The sequence below is a fragment of the Macadamia integrifolia genome, unplaced genomic scaffold, assembly GCF_013358625.1.
Source record: "Macadamia integrifolia cultivar HAES 741 unplaced genomic scaffold, SCU_Mint_v3 scaffold263, whole genome shotgun sequence".
NCBI lineage: Eukaryota > Viridiplantae > Streptophyta > Magnoliopsida > Proteales > Proteaceae > Macadamia > Macadamia integrifolia.
In genome coordinates, this window is record NW_024868844.1 from 410,096 (window position 1) to 420,354 (window position 10,259).

The 10,259-nt window shown below is 39.5% G+C and overlaps 1 protein-coding gene across 1 annotated transcript in view; it reads left to right on the plus strand.

Moving 5' to 3' along the window:
- Positions 1 to 10,259, plus strand: part of LOC122066914 — a 179,474-nt gene that overhangs the window by 134,810 nt on the left and 34,405 nt on the right. Inside the window, exons 51-52 of the mRNA XM_042630743.1 lie at positions 9,703 to 9,877; positions 9,974 to 10,110. Coding sequence (XP_042486677.1) covers positions 9,703 to 9,877; positions 9,974 to 10,110 — 312 coding nt within the window. The remainder of the gene's footprint in view (positions 1 to 9,702; positions 9,878 to 9,973; positions 10,111 to 10,259) is intronic.

Sequence of the window (10,259 nt, forward strand, 5' to 3'; positions counted from 1 at the left end):
TTTTTTTTTTTTTTAAGCTTGTACTCTGGCTAAACAAACTTATGCCAGTTATTTTCTATTAAAAAAAGTTCTTCAATTTTCCATTTGGTTCACTCTGAAATTTGGGGTCCATCTCGCCGAACATCTGTTTCTGACAAGCGATGGTTTATGTTTTTCATCGATTGTTATTCACGTACAATGTGGGTGTATATAATGCAACACAAGAGTGAGGTGTTCAGTTGGTTTCAGCGCTTCCATAAGATGATTTAGACAGTTCAATTCTACTTTGAAAATTCTTTGAAGTGATAATGGAACAGAGTACATAGATGGTCAGTTTCAAAAGTAACTTGTTGATTATTATGGGATTATACATCAAACTAGCTACGTTGGTACTCCAGCTCAGAATCGAGTGGTTGAACGTAATAATCGGCATTTGCTAGATATTGCTCGCACAATGATGTTTTCTAGATAGATCCCATATCAGTACTGGAGTGATGATGTCCTCACTACTGCCTACTTAATCAACCACATGCCAACTGGAGTCCTTGATTCTCAGACTCTTGTTGATGTTTTAAAAGGGGATTCATCTTTCTTGGTTCCTTCCAAAATATTTAGGTGTGCTTGCCATTCTCGGGATCACCACTCACCAAGGAAATTGGAACCTCGTAACATCAGGTGTATCTTTCTGGGTTATTCCCCTACACAAAAAGGATACAAATGCTACTATCCTACTCAGCGTACTATAGTCATCATGGATGTTGTGTTTCATGAGTCCGTTGGAAACTACTCACCACCTCTTCAAGGGGAGTCAGGTATTGATAGTGAAGAGGTGACTCCGGATCTGCCAACTCTGCTTGCTCCGCTAGCGTATCCACCATCCTCCGTTGAAGAGAGTGAGGAACAAAAATTGATGTTCCAGCTCAGGGGCATTTGACTCCTGTCCATTGTATTATTGGAGAATTTCAGAGGCAAATCAATAATTCCACTATTCAGGTGTATCGTTGGAGCCACACAGAAAACAAGCAACTTCAAACCACCACCACTACTACAACACTTTTACACATCCCTTCGCCAACTCTAGATCCAGAGCCTTTTGAGCCTAACACGTCACCAGGTATAACTCCTTACAAATCTATTGCTCTCAGGAAAGGTATAAGAAATTTTACTCAACACCCTATATCTCATGTTGTTTTTTATGATTCCATTTTTTATTTATTTTTGGATGAATAAATAATTCATTACCAAGGAAAAGAATATACAAAGGGGAAAAAGGGGGGGGAAAGAAGGCGGGGACCAAAAAGGGATCAAAATCTCAGGGGAGGGGAGAAAACTAGCCCCTAAAAACTGGGGAGACATCAATTTGGGGTGGGGGAGATGATAGAGGTGGGGAGACCCCAGGAGACAACAATGAGCTTGTTCCTTGGGGTGTCACGAACCGGAAGCAAGCGAAGTAAGCTGATCTTGGACAAGCCCTCAAAGTAGATGGCTTTCCAAATCCCTTCAAGAGAACGAGATTTTGTGGTCTATCTACGAAGGTTATATTCCATCCAAAGGTGGCTAATGGTGGCGCAAAAGGCAAGCTTTCCAAATGTGTCACATATAGAAGAGCCGTTAAAGGTCATGTCTACCCAAATCCACTCACAGCAAAGGGGAAGGATGGGACGGAGGGAAGGCCAGCAAGAGCGGAGGACTCTTTCCAGATAGAAGTGGCAAAGGGATAAGAGAAGAATAGATGTTCAACATCTTCAGTACCATTCCAGCACAGACAACAGGAGGTGGGAACCTGGATGTGATGGAAGATGAGAAAGGACTGTGTGGGAAGGCAGTAGGAGAGGGCATGCCAGGCAGTGAAACTATGGTGAGGGATGTGCCCTTTAAACCAAATGATGTCTCTTATGATTCCCTTTCTCCCTCTTTTCGTGCATTTGTGTCCTCTCTTTCTTTTGTCATTATTCTCTAGAATTGGTTGGAAGCGTTTGCAGATGGAAAATGGAAGGCAGCAATGGTGGAAGAAATGGTAGCCCTAAAAAAAAGAATGATACATGGGAAATTGTGATTCTTCCTCTTGGAAAAAGACCAGTTGGGTGTAAATGGGTGTTCGTGGTTGTTACAATCCTAGAAACTTGTAACCAAACTAGAGAAAGAAGAAGAGAGAAGAGAAGAGAGGCAAGATCGAGATTCTCCCAAAAGAGGGGAATAACCTGCGATCAAACCAGAATAGGCTAATTACAGGTTATACCCTTATATATATATATATCATAAATAAAAACAGGTACAAAAATACCCCTGAACTCTAGCTAGTCAGCCCTAACACAGAAACAGGGATCGATGGGACATAATTGCCCCTATCGCCCCTATTGCTGATTGAGCCTAACACCTCAATCTTAACACTTCCCCTCAAGTTGGAGCATATACATCACCCATGCTCAGCTTGATACAACTATTACAAAAACTAGGAGCAAATAGAGACTTAGTGAATATGTCAGCTACCTGATCTGAGGAAGAAACAAAAGGAGTCTCGACTAACTTCTTCAGAATAGCATCACGAACAAAGTGGCAGTCCACTTCGATGTGCTTGGTCCTCTCGTGGAAGACCGGGTTACTAGCAATGTACACAACAGCTTGGTTGTCACAGTACATCTTCATAGGCTTAGTTACTGGAAACCCCAACTCCAAAAGTAACAACCGTAACCACATTAACTCAGCAGTGGTGTGAGTCATAGCTCTATATTCTACTTTAGCACTAGACCGGGCAATGGTATTCTGCTTCTTACTTCGCTATGTAATCAGATTACCTCCAACAAATGTGCAATACCCTGTAATGGACCTACGATCACTAGCAAAGTCAGCCCAATCAGCATCAGAGTAGCCAACAAGTTCCATATGTTGATTAGGACGATAGATCAACCCTTTACCAGGAGCATCCTTTAAATATCGAAGAACACAAATAGCTGCATCCCAATGTGCTTTCTGAGGAGACTGCATGAACTGACTAAGGACCCCAACAGCATAAGAGATGTTAGGTCGTGTGACTGTAAGATATATCAAATTGCCAACTAAACTCCTGTACTGATGCACATCCTGGAGAGGTTCACTGTCACTAACACCAAACTTTTGGTGAGGGTCTATAGGGATATCTACAGGCCTGGATGCTAGCATACCAATATCAGATAAAAGGTCTAACACATACTTCCTTTGACATAAACTGATTCCCTTCTTACATTGAATCACTTCAATCCCGAGGAAATAGTGAAGCTGACATAAGTCTTTGGTCTGAAAGTGCTGTTGTAGGTAGTGCTTCACTTCATAAATTCCTGTCTCATCATTACCAATGAAAATAATATCATCCACATAAACCACCAAGACAACCAACTTATTACCTCTGCAACGAACAAAAACAGAGTGATCAGAATAACACTGAGAAAATCCACAAGTTACTATGGTAGTGTTAAACTTGTCAAAGCATACCTGAGGGGAATGTTTAAGTCTATAGATAACCTTGTGTAAATGACACACGAACTTTATGCTTCCCCTGAGCAACATAACCAGGAGGTTGCTCCATATACACCTCTTCCTATAGATCACCGTATAAAAAGGCATTCTTGATGTCTAACTGAAACAAATGCCAACTAAAGTTGAAAACAAGAGAAATAAGTAGGCAAACAGAGTTCAGCCTACCAACCGGTGAGAAAGTCTCAAACTAATCAACCCCATACGTCTGAGTATACCCCTTAGCAACCAGACAAGCTTTCAACCGCTCAACAAAGCCATCAGAATGATACTTAATAGTGTAAACCTAGCGACACTTCACTAAGTCCTTACCCGGAGGTAAATCTACCAGGCTCCAAGTAGCACGATTCAAGAGAGCATCCATTTCTACATCCATAGCAGCTTTCCACCCAGGGATACGCAAGGCGTCAACATAAGATCGGGGAATGGTGTTAGTAGAAAGAGACAAGGCAAGACCATGGATAGTTGATGGGAGATGAGACAAGGAAACAGTTACCAATGGGATACACAGCCATAGATTTTTGTGTGCAAGTTCGTGTACCTTTACGTTGAGCAATTGGTGAGTCATCAGTGATAGGAGGAATAGGAGCTTCATTAGAGGAACGCGGCAATGGAGGGAGCAAATCATCTGGAGTATTGGTATCGGCACTAGGCTGTCCAAGCTTCTTCTTGTGCTGATTAACCTATAGAGGAGGTGTGTTGCTAATACTAAGAACATTAGGAAAAGGAATGAGAGACGGAATGGGAAGAAGAGTTGAAGCGTTCCACTCCATCCCAGACTGGGATGCCCGAGGAGAAAAAAAATGATGTGCCTTCAAAAAAGGACACATCGGCACTAACAAAATTTCGGTGAGTAATAGGATCATAGCACTTGCACCATTTCTGAGTACGTGAATAACCTAAAAAAATACACTTAGTGGACCGAGGAGATAATTTATTTGACGGTGCATGCAAATTATGAGCAAAACACACACAACCAAAGACACGAGGAGGAACTGAAAAACTTGGCAGATTAGGGAACACAATAGAAAAAGGAGACCGATCAGAAAGAATCGAGGAAGGCATGCGATTAATCAAGTGACAGGAAGTTAAAACCCATTACACCAAAAAAATTTCGGAACATGCATATGTATCATAATAGCTCATGCTACCTAGAGAATGTGCTGATTTTTGCACTCAGCTACCCTATTTTGTTGGGGGGGTATAAGCACAACTAGTTTGATGTATCATCCCACAGTTAGCACAAAAATCAGAAATCTCATTTTGGGTATACTCTAAAGCATTATCAAACCGAAAAATCTTAATTAAAATGCCAAACTGAGTTTTTATTTCATTATAAAAATTCTAAAATTCAGATCGATCCTTTAACAGGTAAAGCTATGTTAGACGAGAATGATCATCTACAAAAGTCACAAAATATCGAAATCCAAATCTATTGCGGACTTTGCAAGGGCCCCAAATATAAGAATGTACTAAAGAAAATAAAGACGGACTACAAGACACGGAGCAAGATGGGAAGGACACACGATGATGCTTTCCCACCTCACAGGCTTCACACTCTAACTTATGCAAAGACTTAAAACTAGGAAATAAAACTTTCAACCTAGACAAAGACAAGTGTCCTAAACAACAGTGCCATTGGAAAGGAGTAGCATCCCCAACAACAGAAGCAGCAGTAGAAGAAGCACGAGTGCCACAGTTAAGATAATATAAACCATCTTTTTCACACCCTCCACCAATCGTCTTCCTTGTGTGAAGATCTTGAAAAACACAATAAGAAGGAAAGAAAGTTACTGAGCAATTTAATGACTTGGTTAATTGACTTACAGAGATGAAACTTAATGGAAATTGGGGAACATGTAATACAGAGGACAAATTAAGTGAGGATGTAGGCAAGGATTAAAGTATCAATATCGGTTAGTCAAAATTAAGATATGTATTGAAGGGTATCGAATCGTATCAGAGATACGCTAATATACGCAAAGATACGCTAATGATACGTGTATAAATGGATAGGAAACACTTTTTTATACACTTTTGCATAAAAAAATTTGTTAAAAAAAGCTATTGATAACATGTATTATGCATAAACACTAAATTGAGGGTATCGCACTAAGAATTCAAGGTTTGTAGTTGTCCAATAAATGTAAAATCCTTGTTCCCAACCTTGATTTCCACTTTAGTTAGAAAGAAATATGGTTGGCAGCAACTTTGGAATAAAAAATCGTGTTTTTCTGAAAAATGACCTAACTTGGCCATTATGACTGTAACGCACATACCAATACATACCAATACACATTGATATGTACTGATACATACCGAAACGTACATTTCACTTGAATTTAATTTTTTATAGAGTATCGATACGTATCGGTGTGTATTAGTATGTATCGTAGGATATATATCGATACGAAAGGGTTTTAAAAATTCCATGTATCATATCGGTAAGGTCCGATACAGATACGTAACGGCTGATACGGTACGATACGTACCGATACTTAAAACCATGGATGTAGGTGAGATAGTATCATGACCTAATACCGGTGTTGAAGCACCATTTGCAAGAACAACAGATGTAGAGTTGGTACTAGGAGAAAATGACTTAAACAGGGAGGACTTACCAGTCATATGAGCAGAGGCACCTGAATCAATTATCCAAGGAGTAGAAGTAGTGGTAAGAAGGGCTGAGGTATCTACATGAGCCAAGGTAGCATCGGAGATAGACACACCATTAGATGTATTAGAGGATGCCTCAAGAGTCTGCTAATGCCTTAGTAGTTGATTAATGTCATCACGTAGACTGGTAGACAAATCTCTGAAAGGAAGTTCTCGGTTTAGTATCAGTGGGAGACACTATGTCAGTACCATCATCTGACACTGCATGATTGGATAACTGGGTTGCCCACTCTGGCTTGCCATGCTTTGCCCAACAAGTCTCTACAGTATGGTTGGACTTCCCATAATAAGTACATTGGTGAGAAGACCGATCAGATGGCTATCCATTAGAACCTCGACCAGCAGACACACGACCTCCCCCATGACCACTACCACGACCACGATTAGCAAAGAAGGCTGAATTGTCTTTGGATGACTGATCAGGTTTGGTGGAAGATGTAATACTTTGAAGTCTTGAATAAGTGTCATTTAGTGTAAGGACAGTATCGTCAGCAAGTGAATGACCCTTCACTGCCTTCAAGTCATTATCCAAGCCAGCCAAAAGTTTAGAGACAAAAAATTCATTACGCTTAGCCTTCAATTTGTCAATATCTATAGTCAAAGGCTGGAAGACATTGAGTTCTTTAACCATTCCCCTGAAAGCATTGTAATATTCTGAAAGAGATATGTCAGACTGGCGAAATTGGAACAGCTTCTTATAAATATCATAGATGCGAGTCGTATTCTTTTCCTGAGAATATGTTTCCTTCAAATCATTCCATACACCTTTTGCAGTAATGTGGAACATGACATTGGCAGCGACATTTGGTTCCATACTATTCCATAACCAGATTAAGATCAATGCATTTTCCTTCATCCATTCATTATAGCCTTTATCATCAGACAGAGGAGAGTCAGAGGTATTATACTGAAGTTTATCTTTGGTCATAAGATAAACCTTCACAGACTGAGCCCAAAGTAGGTAAGTCGAACTTCTTTTGAGCATGATGGAGGTAATCTGGACATTCACACTGTCTAAAGAAAATGTAGTAGCCACAGGGGTAGTTTTTTTGGTCTAAGCCATGAGTGACCAAAAAAAAAAAAGAGAGAACAGATAGGGTCGTAGAAAGAACAAAGAATATCACACCGGAATCACAACGACTATTAGCGAGCCTGCTAAAGTCGAGTTGGGCAGAAGAGGTGGTGGCTGCGATCCGGAGTCTTCAAACTTCAGTTCAGCAGTAGCATATCACGATCCATAGACAAAAGAAATCACTCCATGTGATTTAATCCATAGTAAATGCAGCAGTAGGCGGTTGCCCACCAGAAGGGTTCAGCGGAAGAACGAGATCAGCAGAGAGTGAATTTGAAAAACCAAGGCTTGATCACAAAAGCTCTGATACCATGTTACAATCCCAGAAACCCGTAAACCAGAGAAAGAAGAAGAGAGAGAAGAAGAAAAGAAGAGAGAAGAGAAGAGAGGCGAGATTGAGATCGAGATTCTACCAAAAGAGGGGAATAACCTGCGATCAGACCAGAATAGACTAATCGCAGGTTATACCCTTAATATATATATCAGAAATAAAACCATGTACAAAAATACCCCTGAACTCACGCTAGTCAGCCCTAACATAGAAACAGGGATCGATGAGACATAATTGCCCTTATTGCCCCTATCGTTGATTGTGCCTAACGCCGATTGAGCCTAACACCTCAATCGTAACAGTGGTAAAGGTTTCACTCAGACATATGGAATCTACTACCAGGAGACGTTTGCACCTGTTGCTAAGTTGACTTCTGTGTGAATTTTACTTTCATGTGCGGTAAATCTGGGTTGGGATCTCTAACAACTTACGTTAAGCATGCTTTCCTTTATGGATAGCTTGATGAGGAAGTGTACATGCTTTCCTTTATGGAAGTCCGGTAAAATAATTTTTTGTTTTGATATCCACAAAATTATTTTCATTCAGGCGATTTTAATAACATTCACGCAGTTAAAAATAAGTTTGACCGGAGCATAACTTTGTCATTACAACTCAGATTTAAGTAATCTTAGACTTGTTGGAAAGCTGGTTTTATATTATAACTAGTACAAATAGTCTCATGTAAAAATAATATCATTTGACCAGTCAAACTTATTATAGAATAAGAACATTTCTCTAAATTTTGATTTTTTATAACTTAATATGATTTAATGTTAATTTTTTATGATTTAATATGGCTAAATGTTGATTTTTAATGACTTGATGTTGCTTAATCTTGATTTTTTATGATGCAAGGTATATATAGCTTACTAAATAATGTTAGAAAATAAAGAAAATAAAAAATAACACTTGGTCGCATTGTTCGCCTTAAGGCGGCCGCCTTCTCGACTCGACTAAGCGCTTAGACAACCCTCCACCACCTTGGTTCGCCTTGGCAACATGACAGCTATGGTTACACGTATCTTGAGGTACTTGAATTTAGCTCCAAGAAAAGGGATCATTTTATCTCCTCATGATCATTTTAGAGTTGAAGCTTATACGGATTCCGATTGGGCTGGTTCACCTGACAGAACTTCCATCTCAGGTTATTGTACCTTTGTGGGTGGGAATCTTGTCACCTGACGTAGCAAAAAGCAAAATATGGTGGCTAGGTCTAATGTTGAAGCTAAGTTTCGTATATGGCATAGGGGAATTGTGAGTTGTTGTGGTTACACACATTGTTAGATGATATTGGTGTACTTGTTCATCTTCCTACGATGTTCTACTGTGATAACAAGGTAGCTAATAGTATTGCTCATAACCCAGTACATCATGACCATACCAAACACGTGGAGATTGACAGACACTTCATCAAAAAAGAGTTGGATGCTGGTTTAATTTGTATTCCCTTTGTGAAGTATGGTGATCAGCTACGTAGCATACTAAATAATTTTAGAAAATAGGGAAAATAAAAAATAATAGTTGGTCCCCTTGTTCTTAGGCAGCCCTCTGACGCCATGGTTCGCCTTGGCACCGTGATAACTATGGTGGAGATATAGAAGTTGCAATTTATAACTACATTACTTCACTTTATCCTGAATATATATACCTTGGTTAATTTTATTTAACAAGATATTACTTCTTGGCCGCTGGATCGCTGCGCAGATGACCAACACCTTTTTGTGATTTGGATGGGATGGAATCGTGAGTCAGAGGGTATTTCAGACATTACGTACTAGGGGGGGTAATTATTCCATTTATATGATCTTAGGCTCCAGACCATGGATTCCATTGGCTGGTCGGCAGAGTAGCAATTTTTCTTTTCTTTTCTTTTCTCTTTATCTTTAAGCTGTATTTCCCCAAATATTTGCAAATTTAAAAAAAATAAATAAATAATGTGGCCTTACCCAAAATATTAGCAATACAGTAATTTGATGATACTTGGTGGTTTATCTCTGATTTTCGGTTGACTGTGATTCCTTATGTATTTCAGCCTATTTATGTGGCTTTGGCTATAACAGTTTCAACCACAAGTTTTAGCTGTCATGTTATGTCATCAAGAAATATTAATTATATACTTCTCTGCTGATACCAGGTTCAAGCTTATATTTGGCCATTTGCAGCTTGATAATCAGCTCCCACTATTGTTGTTGCCTGTTCTGTTGGCACCTGATCAAACTGACATGCAGCATCCGGTTTTCAAAATGACTATTACAATGAAGAACGAGAATACTGATGGCACCCAGGTGTACCCATACGTTTATATTCGGGTAATGCTTAATTCAGAGTATTGTCATTCTGTAAACAAGAGAAGAACGTATCTTTTTGTAGACATTTTCTCACAAAAGCCTCTGTTGGAATGCTAGGTCACTGACAAGTGTTGGAGGGTTAGTATCCATGAACCCATTATTTGGGCATTGGTGGATTTCTACAACAATCTTCAGCTAGATCGAATCCCCAAAAGCTCTAATATCTCAGAAGTTGATCCTGAGATACGAGTGGAGTAAGGACCTCATTTACTTCTAGTTTCCATTCAGCAGCCACTAATGTTGAAATTTGAATGGATGTGTTAAGCAGAAAAACTTTTGGGATAAGGCTTAGTTGAGTTGTTTTAAGTTTTAACAATAAGACTAGCACGTTTTATGTTCCCAA